Source organism: Anneissia japonica, unplaced genomic scaffold (genome assembly GCF_011630105.1).
Source record: "Anneissia japonica isolate Jap-2015-1 unplaced genomic scaffold, ASM1163010v1 scaffold2692_len624387_cov171, whole genome shotgun sequence".
NCBI lineage: Eukaryota > Metazoa > Echinodermata > Crinoidea > Comatulida > Comatulidae > Anneissia > Anneissia japonica.
The window spans coordinates 230,406-248,283 of NW_022742695.1; the positions used below are offsets into that span (position 1 = coordinate 230,406).

At 35.4% G+C, this 17,878-nt stretch overlaps 2 protein-coding genes across 3 annotated transcripts in view; one reads left to right on the forward strand and one right to left on the reverse strand.

Moving 5' to 3' along the window:
* Positions 1 to 7,447: 7,447 nt before the first annotated feature.
* On the reverse strand, positions 7,448 to 13,824 carry LOC117119234 (39S ribosomal protein L30, mitochondrial-like). 2 transcript variants are annotated; one of them, XM_033264043.1, is made up of 4 exons: positions 13,761 to 13,824; positions 12,568 to 12,771; positions 9,191 to 9,235; positions 7,448 to 9,013 (listed from the first exon to the last, which is right to left on the reverse strand). In XM_033264043.1, the coding sequence occupies exons 1-4, from the start codon at positions 13,785 to 13,787 to the stop codon at positions 8,762 to 8,764; spliced, it is 528 nt and encodes a 175-aa protein (XP_033119934.1). In that variant the 5' UTR covers positions 13,788 to 13,824; the 3' UTR covers positions 7,448 to 8,761. The 2 variants fall into 2 exon arrangements, with proteins under 2 accessions (XP_033119934.1, XP_033119935.1); XM_033264044.1 differs by lacking the exon at positions 9,191 to 9,235.
* A 914-nt stretch (positions 13,825 to 14,738) lies between these two features.
* LOC117119218 (triokinase/FMN cyclase-like) overlaps positions 14,739 to 17,878 on the forward strand; it is a 36,431-nt gene continuing 33,291 nt past the window's right edge. Inside the window, exons 1-2 of the mRNA XM_033264026.1 lie at positions 14,739 to 14,778; positions 16,387 to 16,527. Of these exons, the coding sequence (XP_033119917.1) occupies positions 16,425 to 16,527 (103 nt within the window). The 5' untranslated portion in view covers positions 14,739 to 14,778; positions 16,387 to 16,424. The remainder of the gene's footprint in view (positions 14,779 to 16,386; positions 16,528 to 17,878) is intronic.

Here is a 17,878-nt window from a genome sequence, read left to right on the forward strand (position 1 = left end):
GATGGACTGAATGGAAAGTAATAGATTTCCAACTCAGGTTTAATAAAATATAAAGCATGGAAAAATAAGACCAACTAATTTGACCTATTTATGCCTAAGTATAGGCCTATCATGCAAGTTTTAAAAATAAAAATTTCACGCAAACATTTCTAAAGTTAATTATGTTTCTGTGAATTAACACACTGGTATCTGAAATGACCAACTCGGAGTTTGGTGAGGTGGCATGCAGTTGGTAACCCTCATCTCCTGCAGTGTATCAAGGCAAACTTGATTTAATAATAGTATTTGGTATATATAGTACAATTATATATCACTATATAAATATACCAATAGATCTCCGTAGTCTAGAGAAATGAGGTGGAGATTGTCTCATTGTACTGCCCAATCACCCCCTCCTCTATAAAGGCCATACTAGAAATGTCTTCGGACTTCGTGAGTTATCTTTGGTCTTCACACCGAATAAATCCAATCCAACCATTTCTGATGGTGATTTGATAAAATATCGAAATACTGAATCACAATAACGAGTTTTATTTTATTTCGACTAACTATTTCTGTTCTCTCTAGTATACATTAGCTCCATTGAGGGTGAATATTAGTTGTGTGACAGAGTGTGTACTTGGCTGTGCTGTATTTGAATTTGGAATATTGTATACCATATCTCATCGGTCGTGATGTATGCTCCTCGTGATAGCAGGAGGTTGCAGGACCGTTAATCGTTAATGACCTATGCTTCATAATACGATTGTAAAATCGTTCCTATATTTGAACACTATTTCCATTATTCACTAATACAGTACTTGTATACATTTATAAGAAAAAAAATGAATATTCTACGCTCATAGCGGTATCCGATTTAATGTGTGTTCATTATATATTAAATATACACATTATATATATATATATATATATATATATATATATATATATATATATATATATATATATATATATATACATATAATATAAATCATCAAAGGTACATATACAGTGTTTAAATAAGGACATGATGGAACATCAAATTTTTATTCAACAGTGTTTAACGGCTAACTCCCTTCAATGTTAAACAGTACTAGTCCTTGATGCATGGCAAATAATAGAGATCAATATGATACGACCTCTACTTATATGTATTGGCGACAAGACAGGATCTCCAAAGAGATACTTTTTTAAGTCATCGTGGCAGTCGTATTTTTTGGGGTTATACGCTGATATAAGAGAGACAACAATACAAGCAACTATGATTGTAATCTAAACGGGATGTTAAAAAGGCATAAATAAGTTTTGTCGTTGCTGATTGATCGAAATATTTCCTAAGAGGGGTAATTTTGTGTAATGCTCTCATACAAAACTGACAAATAAGTTCACGTGCACTATCATTCATAATTGTCTAATTAAAAAATATCTTAAGAGTGAGATACTCATATAATTGTATTGTCATTTGTTAAGGTGAATGGTTAACCTTTTTAAATTGAAACGCAAAGTAAAGTGTGTGAACCGAGTCGTAGATACTTTTCTCACTAACGACTTTATTTGCTAATGAGAATGTATACCGTACTTACAATTTATATGTCGTCTTGGTACAGTGTATTCCCGAACTACGAGGTTTAAAAATATCTTTGTTCCTTTACATTTTATAATTTTTAATCGTTCTTGCCATAGATATGGTTCTTTTCTTCATTGATGTAATTGATTGTGTGTGTTTTCATTATTTTAAATTGTAAATCTTATTAATTATTTAATTGTAAATTGTATTAATAATTTTGTAGGCTATATGTAAATATTTTTATTCATTTTTATGAAATTATTTTTAATCATTTGAAATTGTAAATCTTATTACTTATCGAACTTTTAAATTGAATTAATCATAACTTTGTAAATATTTCTTTATTTTTTTAAATAATTGTATTGCTTTGAATAAAGAATGATTCAATGATGTATTTTTAGAAAGTGTTTAATCAAAGTACATAGTTCTTTTTGTATTTGCTTTTTCCTTTTACTGACTTCTTGATTGTGTACTTTATGAAGAATTGTACAATTTGTTTTGGTTGGTAAAGTTTCCGTTTGAGTCTTAAGACAAACTTTCAGTAAGGCTTACATTTGGACAATAAATATTATTTTAAACGATTTTTAATGCATGCGATGATGTCAATTGCCAGAATGTCTTTGAAATACAGAATGTACACAATAAAGTAGCTGAGTAGGCAGTATACAACTTAGTATACAGCATTTGTTTAAATGTTTACACTGTTTCAGCAATACATATTTTATTTCATTTCATTTATTTTTGCTTTATTCATATACAAAATACAATAAAATATACAAAAAGATAGTCTCGTGTTTCACCCAAGAGCCGGCGGGATTGCCAAAAAGTAAAATAAATTACTATCCAAGTGGCCCTCCAAGCGATGGGGAACATGGACTAGCAAAATATAGGTGCTAATAGCAAGTCATAGGTGCTAAATACATTATGAAGTGTCGTGACTCCGTACTGACTATAAGTTCAAGTATTAAAAAGGTCTGCAAGACTACAAAAAAAAAAAAATGTTATATGCACATATATAGCCATGATGTGCCTATATATGGTCATGATGTGATGGCATTGTGACCATATTTAGACATGTGATAGTTTGGACAGGGCTTAAGTTCATGGCACATTGGGATTTTTCGACACATAGATCTGATAAGTATCAGTTTCGGTGACATCACCATTTCATGATGCCGTTACCAAACCTGATTGGGGGATTCTGATCAGATGACTGATGAATGGTGCTGTCACCAGTATAGACGTGTATCAGCATTTTATTTGTCACCGAAACTGATCACTTAGGTAGAATCGGCTGCGTACATTAGTAACCAGGCTCTTATACCCGATTCACACGTACAAAAATCTTACCAAAAGTAACAAAATGTAACCAAAAGTAACATTTTACGGCACGTGTGAAAGTACCTCCGTGTAATATCCTTGTAAAATCTCGGAACATCTCGGTAATCTTTACCAGCCTCGCTGAGGAGATGTGTATACGTAAAAAAATTGGCGACTCATTTTATTGGATTCAGCATACTTCAAAGTATATATTCCATCCAAAAAACTAAAATGATCACAAAAATCCCACGGGAGCCCATTTTTCGACATATGCCCCCGGACTAATTGTCTGTTATAGAATATATCCTCTATCCAAACATTGAATCGTTTGAAGGAAATGGAAAAGGATTAAACGCGTTATCCACTTCCACTGAAGAAAACTCAAGAAGAATAACCTTAAATGTTTATTTACGCGTTTTCTGAAACAACAAATGTATAATTTTTGAATAAAGTTGTTATTGTTTTAAAATACAAGGCCTACCGTCTTTTAGGTTCATCGGTATCTCAAAGGTCAGGTATCACCATTAAGCAGACGATCATGCAAACCTTTGTTTCATTGTGACTAGGTCAATGCTCCGTCATGTTAGTCATGACCGTCCATTGACATTTCCTGATGAACTGAACATGTAATCGTTGCTTAGTGGATAAAAGTTGTCACTTTATTATGCAATAGGCCACTCTTGAACATCCTTGTTTAAACTGTCTCACCAAACACCAACCAACAATGGTGCAATCAGTTTTTTTGTAACGTTAAGGGAGGTTGTGTAAAATCAAGTATAGGAAAGTTGTAGTTGTATCTTGAATGTTCTCTTAAACACCTGTTGACGAAGTTTAAGAAATCTGTTTCTATGTGTACACAGTTAAACACCATCAAATACCAAGAAACATTAGTAGATTGACATATAACTCGTTGTTTTCAACAAAAGTACTTTTATTTGATTAGAATCCCACTATAAAATATATGATATCTATATTTTCAGCAACATGGCTTTAAATAAAATAAAATATTCAGCCTATTGGTTTGTTAGTCTATGATTTCCGTAAAAGGCATAATTTCTTATGAATGTAAATAAACTCAATATTTTGTCAATGATTTGAATAAAACTTATAGTTGAAGCAATTTCGTAGGAAGACGACAGGGTAAGATGTTTTTTCAACGATATTGCATTAAAAGGGCTAATAGTAGTGGTGGCTCCAGGATGGCCCGATGGGTAGTCCGAGGTCCCCGACGAAAAAAGTGGGCGTGGTCGATCTCTCGAAGGTGTGCCATGAGGGCGAAGCCCCCGAAAAATATATGACAATTTAGGGAGTTTCAAAGGTTTATTTAATCGATTTTGGAGTCTACTAATATAGAGAAAATAAATATACAATTATAGCTAATACATTTAATCAATGTTAGGTTTTTAATAAGATTGAATAGTTGGACTTCAGCTTGGAAGGTAGTGATGTGTTGAGTTATAAATAGATCCAGATTGTAAGTTCGAATTATCCACTGTTGAAACAAAAGTTAAGAATATGCAAATTAAATCAGTATATTGCAAATTAAATCAGTATATTGTTTAATAAGTGGAAAAAAACTTGATAGTGGAAATAATTTTTTTGAGTAAGTGAATAGACAAATTAAAACGTTGAATTATCCATTTTGAAACACAGTATGCAATCATTTTGTGAAAAGTTAAGTATGGATATAAAATGAGATCAGTGTAATTGTACATCATAGGTAGAAAAACAGTTGAGGTTGGGAATTAATGATGTTTTGAGCAAGGAGGACGACGAAATTGTAACTTTGAATTTGTTTAAACACAGTACTGGATCAACAACAGTACGTAATCAGTTTAGGGAAGTCAACGCAACAAAGTTACCAGTCTAGACAATATATTTCCTCTAGTTTATTCATTTAGATACAATCATCTTGTTATGGCAATAAAAGCAACGAATATTCTATTTCTATAATCGTCTTTTCCCGCAATATGGTAGGTAGAAAGTGGTAATAATTGGTCAGACTAATCAGTGCTTGATTTTTTTTTTTTTAACAATGCTAATTTTAAATCTTAAATCCCTACGCCATCGTTGTTTTGACCAAAATTCTGTTAAATTTGCCGACAAGGGGTCCGACATATCCGAGGGAGGTGTCCGAACCAAAGGGCCGACTAGACCCTCAATCGGGGTTTCGGAGTAAAAAATTCATGGTAGGGTTCAGGGTGAGTTTTTTATGGCTTAGTATGGTCCAAATTGTGCTTTAAGTAACGTTATTTGGATAGAAAAATTATTGTCTTTTTTATTTTTGATCGGATGACCTCGTCGTGGCGTCTGACGACAGAGGGTCCAGGCCTGTCCGACGGTGAGGAAAAATCCCCTAACCTCCACACACCCCTGGCGCCATCTTCGGACAAGAGGGGATTGTTCTGGATGTACAGATCACCACTAGAAATACCAACTGGAAATAAGTCTTCGTGAAATTTTCCTTTGTGTTCACACTTAATCCAATCAAATCTAAATACAATCCAACAAATATAATTATATCAATACAGTTCTAATTTGAAATAGTTTTGTCTTATCAAAACTATTAAAAAAAAACCGCCAGTCCAGAAGAGTTTCGAGTTATAAGGTGGGTCTTAAATAAATCTTCACCAACACCACAGCGATACTTTTTTTTCCAATTTTCTCCAAATTATATTTTCTTTTTGTAGTTTATAAAGAAATAAAATCTATTCGTACGCATTTGTATTATTTATTGGTGTACATTTTAATGAGATTATAGGTCATTGGCCATACAAATAGTAACCGTCCGTGGCCATTTCCCGGTAACCTTATGGACGTGGTCGTTGCTCGGTAGATGGAAGTCGTTACCGTATGCAGTCACTCACACATCCTTGCTTGGTTACTGAGTAAATAATATAAAATGTGTCTCACCTGTCAGTGACGCATGCTGTCAATGTTTGTTGTAACCTCAATAGGTATTCGTTCAAGCACCTTGTCTTCGGCGCAGCCGTGGCTTCAGAAATTTGCCGGTAGTCTAGAGCTCCTGTCAGGGTTGAAAATCCGATTGTGAGGGTAATGAGGGAGACATTTTATGGTTTAGGATACCCACAATTATGCCTTAGTTAGACCACGTCAAACTATTAAGAACTGAAATCACAATAAAAATAATTTGTTGTCCAGCCACCTCGTCGTACCGGTGAACGGCGGAGTTTCAAACCTGTCCGACGGGGACGATTTTTCAACCCCCTACCTAACGTTGGCGACGCCACTGTTTAGGGGTGCTTTAATCATTAATCAATTGCGTGTATTCGTCATAAATATATTATGGTAACGACCATTCCCGGAGTGTCAAGCAAACTTAACAGCCGACCAATCAGAACATGGGCCATGAATACGCGCTTGTCCCACAAACCACACGTACATGTTGGCCCACAAACTCGCGTGTGTTTGCGTAGTTTACGCAGTCGTTTTTTTACCCTTATAATAACAACACTATCAAAGAGGCGGGGGTTCGAGGAATAGTTCACTGGGTTATAAATGGTTATAAAGATCCAAAAACAAGAAAAAAATAGTATGAATACCCAGTGATAACACAATCATTAAAAATAAGTACAGTACATCAACAAGTTTGAGTAAAGCAGTCGATTGACAAGAGCCATTGTGAACCTTTCCTGGATATTGTTTCTAAGGTCTCACAAAACTGTAGCGTAAATACGTGGTTTTTGTACTGTTCTGATTGGTCAGTTGTTTAATTGGCACTTCGGTAAGGTTCATTGCAGAAAATATTATTAGAACATGTATTGTTTTATAGCTTGCAATACAACTAAACAATAGGATTTTATATGTTGCCCTGCTGTCTAGGCCTATTGCTAAAAGTATCAGCTCTTAAGCAGATCCTTCTATCAGTAAGTTAGACTGAAGCTTAGTGGTTGAGATGCATGCCTTGCAGAACACAGTGTTCTGGATTGAAGTCTGGGATATATGTTACAAGACTCAATGCAACTCCACCAGATACATAGAAGAGCATAATATCTTTCCCCAAGTTAAAACCTTAAAGTGGAAGTGTGATTGGAGCTTCGGACACTAATAATAAATCGTTATTAGTAATTATGTTCAGAAAAAAAAAACAAGACTGGGCAGGGGAGAGGGAAGGCGGAGGAAGGGGAAATTGTGTTATTTTACACAATTAATTCCTGATCAATGTTTGATTTTTTTATTTTTTTAAATTTCAATTGAATTATTTTTTTTGAATTTCACGTTGATAATTGCATTACTCATATATTTTTGTTGTTGTTATATTGTATTACAGTAGGCCCAGGGGTGGCTCCAGTGGGGGGGGGGAGGACTCCCCCATTGGGAAAAGCTGCCACTCCCACTGGAAATTCTTCAGCAAGGCCCTACAACAGTTCCGGTCAGGGTGGTAGGACAAAATCAGCAATTTTGATTAGATACTTATTAACTGATATATATACTTATTAATCTATTAAACAGATCGATTTCAACCTTTCTTCATAAAAAAAATCCCTAGGCATAATAGTTCATTGATGGCTCCGGAGCAAATAAATATTGAAATGAAATTGAAACAGGGTCGCATCAAGATAGAATAAATTCAACACCGGGAGTTTATTCAAATAAATATGGTAAATATATATCAATTAAATCATTAACACAGTGACTGCCACACCTTTTTTTAAGGTTCCTTCCAGTGTGCCAAAACAAGTTTACATATACAGTACATACTTTTTTGAAATCTTATCTAATCATATATCATCAAAGTGATGTGTCTAATAAACTGGCGGGAAAATAGTAGGGGACGTCAGCGGCACTGTGACAACTGACTATGCCAAGTGCAAATTTTCTTGTCTGCTTTTTGCATGGGTTGGTATATATTGAAAGGGCGCCCCCACTTGTGCACTGCCGGCAACATAACACAACAAACATACTTGTCATTTGTACGTTATCGTTTAGGTGTATCTTCCTCGAACTACCAGCCGCTAAGTCTGTGGTTCTACAATGTATAATAAAGCAGTAATAAACGCTAGAATGTTACCCCGATTTTAACGAGTATAGTCGTCCCTGGCACCCTTAGCAACATCCTGTGGGCCGAGAATACTATTTGCTAGCAGCCAACGTGTTAATACATTCCGAGAAAAGTAACATTTATTCTTTTACAAGAACACATAATTAAAACAGAAGGTTTGTTTTTATAAAGTACATTTCCCATTTAATGAATTGCTCATAAATTTTTCAACACACAAATGCTCATCCCCAAACTGTCTAAAACCTCGAATTGAAGCCCAATGGTCTTAATCTCAAAAGAAGCCCATCTCTAATTGAAGCTCCCCCTCTTTAGTTTGCAAAATTAGTCCATGCGCTTCCTTTCAACCTAACATATGCTTCTTTTTGAGTACAGTGCATATACATTACATGAATTTCAAACAACAAAATAAATTAAAAACATGCTTGGTTTATAAAGGAGTTTACGTGATTTAATGCCAATTAATACACTCCATGATACAGATTGATGTTTTACAATACAAATTCCCAAAATTTACAGCATTTGTTTTGAAAAGAAGCCCCCTTCTGTACTTTGCAGCCTTAAAAAGAAGCCCATCCAAAGTTCACATAAATAAGAAGACCAGGGCTTCAATTCAAGGACTTACAGTATTATCAAATTCTGATTAAATATCAAAATCTGTTCTTCATCGAAGTTTATAAACAGCATTGTTTTCTTTTGGCATTACTGTCAAGTAATATCTATAACATTCATGATAATCTGTCCCAATACAACAATTCAAATCTCCACGGCTCACAGGTATCAGACGCTGATAGACGATATTAACATTCCGTGATACGTCAGTTGTTATTGTTTACAATCGCAGTAAGCTACTCTTGCCCCACAGAAATTTTCCATCACCTTGAATTCACGGTCGCTGTCGTAGAGTCTGTTCCACTTGGCAATGACGGTTGTGTGTTATGATTGGTCGGTTCAACCTTCTTCCTGATTATGAATTCTCCGTTCCATTTCAGTAAGGAATTTTCAAAGTCTGAGTCTTCCGGTACGCCATCCCTGAGGATGACCGGTTTGATGCGAATCAGGTGTCGAACTTTGCTTAAGAGGATATTAACCTGCGGAGTGTTCTTGTGAACCACTGCTTGAAATCTCTGAAAATTAAAATAAATGGAAAGTGTCAGCTCCCTACATTTAAAAAAAAAAAAAACCATATTTATAGATATTGACCCTTTCAGCATATCCTAGAATGCCAGCTGATAATCAGGGGCCCTCTTAAATAAATATAATAAGGTGATGCTTTATCAGCGAAGTGTCTTTATGAGCCTTACCGAGTGGAGTTGCGTTTTGTCTTGAAAAAAGTTGAACCCAAGACCCTGGAATTAGAAGGCAAGCATATTAACCACCAAGTTATTCAACTCTACCCCGAATATGTTGTCCACTTTTTATAAATAAGCTTCTCTAAAATGAAGGTGGGATTGGAAGGGGGATGGTGTTTGATCATTTAAGTTGGATTGAGTCTATCAAGTTACAGTCAGTTCATTTAATCAAATGAAGTCTAGTAGCGGATAGGGGTGGTTAAACCAGCACTCCCCCACTCCCCTCTCTCTTTGAAATTAGTAAATATATTAGAATAGCTGAAAAGCCAGTATAGCTTCCTGGGCCCACTCAATGCCCCACCCTTTTATACTATAGCTCCAAGATTTTAACACACACACCCCAATCCCCAACCAACTACAAAAAAACAAAAAAAAACAAAAAAAAAAACCTGCATCCAGCCCTTGAATCAATTACGTTTGTTGAATTACGTCAACCAAAATGCCCTACAACATGTAGCATATGGCAGTTCCTACATGATGATTCACATGTCACTAAACAACTTAGGTGTACCTCATAGGAACAAAGACTGTAACCAACTACACATGTTTTCTAAAAACTCCAGGCGACCTGGGAAATAAGCATATTACTAGTGTTCAACAAAAATATTACCTGTTGGTAGTACTATGGCAACAATGAGTTCAGATAATATTTTTAGTAAATAAACACTCAACAAACACTTGCAGCATTGGAGGTACCAAGAAATTGTCCGGGGATGGGGTTGAGGACTCTTTGTTGGGGAACCCTGGATCCCCCATGCTAAAAGAAGTCAATCACTTCATTAATCGGGCAACACTGATTTGAAAAAGAATTTTTTTCACAGTCTGGGAGGATCATTTAGCATCTAATGTAGTTGTGGTTTTCCCCCATATTATTTTTCATACTCCAAATTACAAATACGAAATATAAATAGGTATGTAACCATTATTAAAGAGAAACAAACTATAGTAAATGAGCACACACAGAATAGAATAAAATGCAGTTTTAATTGTTTGTTTGGTTTTGGTTCAATTCAAACATGAATTTTATCTAAACAAATTTCTGTTTCGGGTTTTTTGTACTATCAGTAAACCTTCGACAATATCACTATTAACGCAAAGACAGTGTGAGGGTCATTCTACCTCAAATCAACCAATGGCCACCCCACTTTTGTCTCAGATTCATTTCAAATTTTTATCAAATATTTCCCAATCATTCATATGAACAAATCTGAAATTTGAACTTAGTTCCAAGTTGTTCCGAGATATGGGCATTTTAGTGAGGGTGGTCAGAACAAAATTTAGCCAAAAAATTCAGCTTTTATTTTTGTTTCTTTTTAAGGAGTCAATATCTCAATAAATAATATACTTCCAGTAAGTGAATCTGAGAGAAATGTGTGTGTGTGTCAAGGGGGGGGGGGTGTTAAATCTTGCCTAATATACAGTACAGTACTTAAGAAGCAATCTACAGTATGTGAGCACAATGCTTATATTATGTGACAATACAGGAAGCATAGTATGAGTATGTTTGCTTGGTTTCTTTGAAAGGCAACATTTATGCCGCTAATGTAATAATGTAGAGGATACAGCAGCGAGGCTGTCATCTGGAACAGTTTGTCACATTTCCTGATTGCTAGGCAACAGTGACATTCAACAAGGAGACAACTTGAGTCAAATTCACTTTTGAGTGCAACAAGTTTCCATTTTTCAAATATATCTTTATGCAGTTTATGTGACAAATTTGTGTGATGTGCCCATATATAGGATGTTATTTGTCACAACGTTTGAAAGTGTGAACACATTGTTTCAGTGCAAACTTCTGGTTGTTGGGGGACAACTTTTATTTACACAAAAAAGTGTTGTTTGTTTGTTAGGAAGAGAACTATCAGCTTAGATCTCAAGTTTCATAAAATTATAATTAAAATTGCATTTTTATATAAATTTAAATAATTCAGTGTTGTAATTTAATGCCGTCGTTATTCGACCAACATTTACAGTACAAATAAATTAACAACTTAATATGTAATTTATTTTAAAAAAAATATATGATGATCTATGTTTTCATTTTTTTTGGGGAGGGGTAGGGAAGGGAAACAAGGATTCCTAGGCCAGCTTCTAGAGGTCATTTTGATTTAAACATGGCATTTTTGTTAATCTTTCATTGGTAAAGGAAGTACAATAAACTGCTTAATAGCAATTGATGAATTCAATTAACATAAGATGACAAAGAGTCGTAATAATCAAGGTACACTTAATGAAGTGTAGCTACAGGAAACTCATATATGGCCAACAAAAAAAATACAATAAAATCTAGGGTCAGATCAATTAATGTCATTAAAGTGGATAGATATTTTTTAAATTTCAAAATATTTCTTCTAAAGGCACAAGTGTCAAGTCTACAAGTGCCAATGGCGAACATAATCACTTTTCAAGAGGCAATCCCTATCATAGGAAAACACACCACCAAGATGGTATTCACAAACTAAGTATCATAACAAGGCTTAGGGAGGGGAGTTGTTCTGGTTGCGTGAAAAACAATCATGTTACCATGAGAGAAACTGAACTTGAACCCGGGACTGGAAGTAATCACCAAATCTCCAGGTCCACTGTAAAAACAAAGATTTACATTACAGACTTTTGGTTTTAGTCAGGCTTGGGCAAGAAATAGATTTTTTCGCCTAATTATGTATCAATTGTGTACTAACAGAATTTCATATACTTTGGTACTTTCCATTGGAATAAAGCCATATCATGGATAATGGATCTTTCTATAACCCCGCCTCTTTGATTTTTAAGACGCTCACCTGGCTCTGTTGTGATTGGTCAGTTGTTCAGTTTGATTGACACTCCAGAAAAGGTCTATTTAGGTATTAAAGTAGGTAAATCATTGCATATAAACTGACCTTAAATCAATATCGGTTGACCTCTATATTTTACTCCTGATTTTGATAATTGTACCAAAATTAAATGATTTAATTATTTCATTGAATAATTCTTAAGGCTTAGAATTGCAAACATTTCTAGTTTATTATTTACAAAAAAAACTGTAAAAGATTAGCATGAAATCCTGCATCTTTTTTCTCTTCAACTTTATTCAAGTTTAAGATCATAAACTAATTATATTGACAAATAGGTCAAATAAAAAAAAAATGTCTGTAAATTTAAAATGTGGGTGTAACAGGGAAAACACATCCTGCTAGTGCTTAATGTACCAAAATGTCAATAATTATTTACCTAATCGCTTAAATCATTCAATTAAAGCCCTAATTTCCTAATTACTGTAGGCTAAAAAGCTGAATTTATTATTGTACTAAAACAAAGGTAAAACGAACTTAAAAAATGGTTTTGCTTACATAGTGTAGACCAAGTTTTTCGCAAAGTTTTCTTTCCCAATAAGGTCTGCGATTCAGACCTCTAATCCTCCACACTGCATGCAGCATGTGAGGGCGCTCTTCATCAGATGATGTCATTTCTCCTGGTCTATGAGCAGAACAGAAAGGACGTGTAAGAGCATAGAATGGATTGCTTTTGACAATCCAATTCTGTGGCCTGAGGATCTGAAATAAAATAAAATAAAGCTTCTGTAAATATAATATGGTTTATGCAAGTTTCTATTAATAACAGCACTATGGTTACCATTTTATAAACCACATAATAATCCCATAATAATGGCCTCTGGTCACCCATTGGCTCAGGAAGTTGGGGGGGGGGGGAGAACTTTCGAGAATCTCAATGATTTAAAGCTTTGTCTACACTATCAAATTTTGTGAAAAAAAATGTGATGTGCCCATATATGGGTACGATGACATCATTATCAAATTGTATCAAAAAAAGTTGAATGTGTTCAACTCTATGTTCCATCACATTTTATGTGACACTTTTTTTGATGAAATTTGATAGTGTAGACAAAGCTTAAGGAAATACTGTACAGTACTGCAGGACTACAGACTCTGAAACACATTGAAAATTACCACACGGTTAAGTTATTTTTACGCACATGACATTGGATTCAGTCCACTGTTGCATGCAGTATTGGTCTTGTTCAACCCACATTGTCGGCAAACTTTAGACGTGAAGGAAGTTCATCCACCCAGAGCCCAGCCAAAGGAAGAACGCTGCTCCGACTAACAGCCACTAATTGGCCTAGCCCTAGGAGGTAGGTAAGGCCTTTTTCTACAGTTAGCTACTGTTAATACTCTAGTAGGCCTGCCAAAGAAAAAAAAGGCCCAGCCTCTATACTAAAGCAGTTGCCTGGGCCGGCTAAGCCTACCTACCCTACCAGGGTAGGCCTACTACCTAGAGTAGAGGGTTAGACCTAGCTAGGCTAGCCGCTAGTTAGGTACGCCGCCCTACCGCAGCAGCCAGTAGCTTGGCCTACTAACACAGGGCTCTGAACCTAATTCTGTACTTGGGCTTAAATACAAGTTTAAAGGAAAACAATGGGTAATCAGATATAATTGCAAAATAATAACTAGGGCCTAAGCCCCTAGATCTAGTTAGCCTCGGCTTGGGTACCCGCTCGGCTTAGTCTTTCTACTCTTCTTACCACGTTTTTCAGCACAGATGCTGCCATTTTTCACAACAAATTCAACAGAAAGGATAAGAGGGCGCTGTGTTTATTTTCTTATTAGAGACGTAGATCGAGAGAGTTTGGCCAACTTGGCGCATGGACGTCTAATCTCATCATCATCATCCTAATTTTGTCGCCGTCAAAATCATCACACTCATCATCATGACCGTCATAATCATCAGCAGCATCATAATGGAAAATATCATAATCATCATCATCATCATCATCATCATCATCATCATCATCATCATTATAATCAACATCAAAAATTATAAACATCATAAATGATAATAATCATCATCATCAACATCTTCATTACTTTTATGTAATATCAATTAATATTATTTATAGGCCTATACCTAATGGGTTGTTGTCAATCCAACACACGTTTACAATTAAATCTTATTATTTCTATTTTTAAGGTGTGTGGTTCTCCCCCTCCTCCTAAATTATCATTTTTGTTTTTATAATTATCAACTTATGTCCTTTTGGTTAAATTATCAAGGATTTGAGTTTAGGGCAAATAGCAAACATTTATTAGATTATCACTCCCGCCCGAGTTAAAAATTTCGGAAAATACTGATGCGGAAAATTTTTTTTTATTTTTTGTCGCATCAATTACTTCAACAGCATAAAAATAACTATGCAATTTTGTGACTTCAAATACATTTTCCTTAAAAAACTATAAAATTAAACCAGTTTTTATACAATATTTACTATTACGGGCCAAATATTTAGCGTCACCGCCCGACCCTGATTTTCTAGCCGCCTCTCTTTTTTTATTTTTTTTTTTGGTTAAAAAGTGCTGAAAATCGACTAAAAAATGCCGATAATAGAGGAAAAACGATCGTTTTTTTCATCTTCAGCACAGGGAACCAGATGTGAAGTGCGCCACCAAGTGTGTTTTCTTTTTCTGCAAAAAAAAAAAAAAATAGATAAAAATAGATTCCTCACACATGTGTGCTTGTTGACAGAAATCGCGGACAATTTGATCGTAGGCGTATATGTTTTATTTGGTTCTTCTTAGATAATAAACAATGTTTTAAATATGATAATAATAAAGTACTATGAAGAAAAATAATAGGTTACGACCTACGCTTCAATTGGCAGATGTTTTAGGCCTAGCCTAAGTACTACCTAACTAGGCCTAGACCCCTTGCTAGTAGTAAGTATGGCTAGGCCTACCTGGCCTAGGCCTAGCCTAGCACTGCAGCAGTTAGCCTACGGAATCACAATGCTTATTAAAATAAATATTGTACAAACAAATCTTTTATGTAAAATTTAGTGTCTGTTATGGCCTTTGTAAAAGATTTGGCTTGGCACCAATGCAGTTTTTGAAATCTCTAGGCCTAAGAAGCCTACACATTATTAGGGGCCTAGCCTCCTAGGCTTGGCCTGGGCCAGCAAAAAAAAAAAAAAAATGATAAAAAAATCCGCCCCCCCGCCCCTGAAAATTTCTGAGGGTGTGACGATAAACAAGTATATATATATTTTTTTTGGCCTTATCTAATTTTATAATTTTCTATGTGCCCTTAGGATATTGCTGTTTCTTAGCTAAGGAAATATAACGTCTATTCGTGTACAATAATATTAATAATAATAATAATAATAATAATAATAATAATAATAATAGTGATGATGATGATGATGGTAATTATGATAATTATGATAAATGATAATAATAATTATAATTTATAACCGATTCCATTTTTTTTCTTTTTTGCTCGAAGGTAAAAAAAGAACCCCGAATTTTTGTAATCTTGACCTTGTCCTTTGACCTTTTCTTCCAGAAATTGAACGGTGCCCGTTTCTTTGATTATATATGTACTATTCCACTAGATTTTATGATAATCCATTCATTAGCTTTTGCGTAATCTTGTTAACAAACAGACAGACAGACAGCAGTGAATACTCGTAACCTCCTTGGTGGAGGTGATTAATATCAATACTTACCGATCACATTCTAAAATATAAATGCAAATAAAATATTGGTAAATTAAAATTTCAAGGGTAGTATATGAAGCTGATTTTAATGAATCAAGGGTCACACATGTTTCTGTAGTAACAAGCGTGTTTTGCTGTAGTCAGCATCAACGAAAAATGGGGGAGGTGGGGGTATTGCATTTTGAGAATTGGGTTAAGGGACGTCACATAAGAGTCAAGTGGGGTTTAGAGGCTTAGAGGTACATTTTAGTTTAAAAATCAGAATAGGCTATTTTACTACAAAAGCAATAATGAAGAAAAGAAAAAAAAAACGTCACCACTGGGATTAATAGAGTTTATGGGGTGAGATAGCTAGGCAAATCCTCTGTAAAAGGGGGTTTTGACTGAACCTTTAAAAATCTACTACATCTACATCGTGTTGTTAGATAGCCACCAAAAATCAACATCGATCTCGGGTACTGCTGATCGATCAGACCTAGTCGTCACATCAGGAATACAAGATTACGATGATCACCAATAATACGTTATCAGAAGTAGTTACGCCTACTGATTACAAAATCAAATATCATAGTTCTACTTAGAGAACAAATCGATGTTACATTGAAGGTGACCTAGCTAAGTTTAGGTTCATGGTTTATGTTATGTTTTCTCTTTGCAGACTTGTCACTTAGACGGCGTTCACACGGACAAGAAGTAATGGCTAGGCCTCACAAGCAACTTCTAAATTCAGTTGAGTCATGTGTAGACGAGATGCTAGAAGGCGTGGCAGCAGTCAACCTAGGCGTAAAGATTCTCAGAGGTAGGCTATGGTCAAAGTTTACGCTGGTGTTGTTTATGGCTGAGGTCACGTCTGCGATAAGTCAATGTGCTTTAACTTGGCACATCATACGGCGTATTATCATGGAAATGATTTTTTTTTCTGTAGTAGGCCTACTGTACATTAAGACAACAATGAGGTTTTAAGGTCAGGGTCTATCCAGCTCCACAAATCAACACCTCGGATTTGCGTGATGTCGACAGATAATTCCGCCTATCCACGGCGTACATTATACTCTACTGGTGCAATAAACGCATACAATTTGTTACCGTATACAAACTGAAACGTGTCGTCATCACCTGGTTTAAGATAATACTGGTACTCTAGCTGAAAACAGTGGCGTCTCTAGGAGTCTCGAAATGGGGAGGGGGTGATAGGGGGAGATGATTAAATGAGGGGGCGCTAGCTTGCAAAATATGGTGATATGATGTGATTTATGTAACTGAGCGTGATTATTTTTCTTCAAAGGTTTCAATGGAGGAACTGGGGAGGGGAAACTGAAGGGAAAATAAGGGGAAACTGGTGGAGGTTTTTAGGGAGGGGATGCGCCCCACGCGTACTTCACTAGATACGCTACTGCCTGACAGCACTTTAAATATGAATTAAGATGTCATCCAATCAACAGATACCGCATTCAGATCTTTACCTCGTGACAACTTTTTTTGTTACACGTGTCTCGTTGGAAGATAATAAACTCTTTACATTAGCCTCCCCAAATTCTGTATTTACCCCGGCTCTTCTTTATGCTGTCTTTGTCAGTGTCTCCCTCTCCCTCCACCCCTAGTTTACATCCAAATTTGAGCAGTAGCCTGTGATATATGTGACATAAAATAGGCCTAACCTTTTTTTGAACCGGAATATTGGAATAAAAAAAAAAAAAAAGCCGTAAAAAATTAACATGATATTTGTTTTATTCTGTAAATACTTCAAATTATTATGTGAAGGGGAGGTAACGCGCAATATAAGGTGATAGGCCTATATGGTGAGGTGATTTTTAACTTGCGCATAATTACTTTTCTTCCAACATTTTAAGTGGGTGGGGGAGCAGACTGGAGGGCACAAGTTCCCCCACCCCCCGCTCGGGCCAAACCATCATAATACTCACCATCATAAGCAAAAATTCAATATGCTCATCATATTTTTCTAGAAAACAAATTCAAATATTATTTTTAACGCTTTATACCAGAGGAAAAAAAAACGTAATAATGGGCTTATTCGACTGGTTCATTTCGTTGAGTACGAATTTTCATTGAGTATTATTTTCATTCGACTGGTTCGTAAAATAGACTTTGTTGACAACGAAATAACCAGAATGCGTTAATCAGCGTTAAGT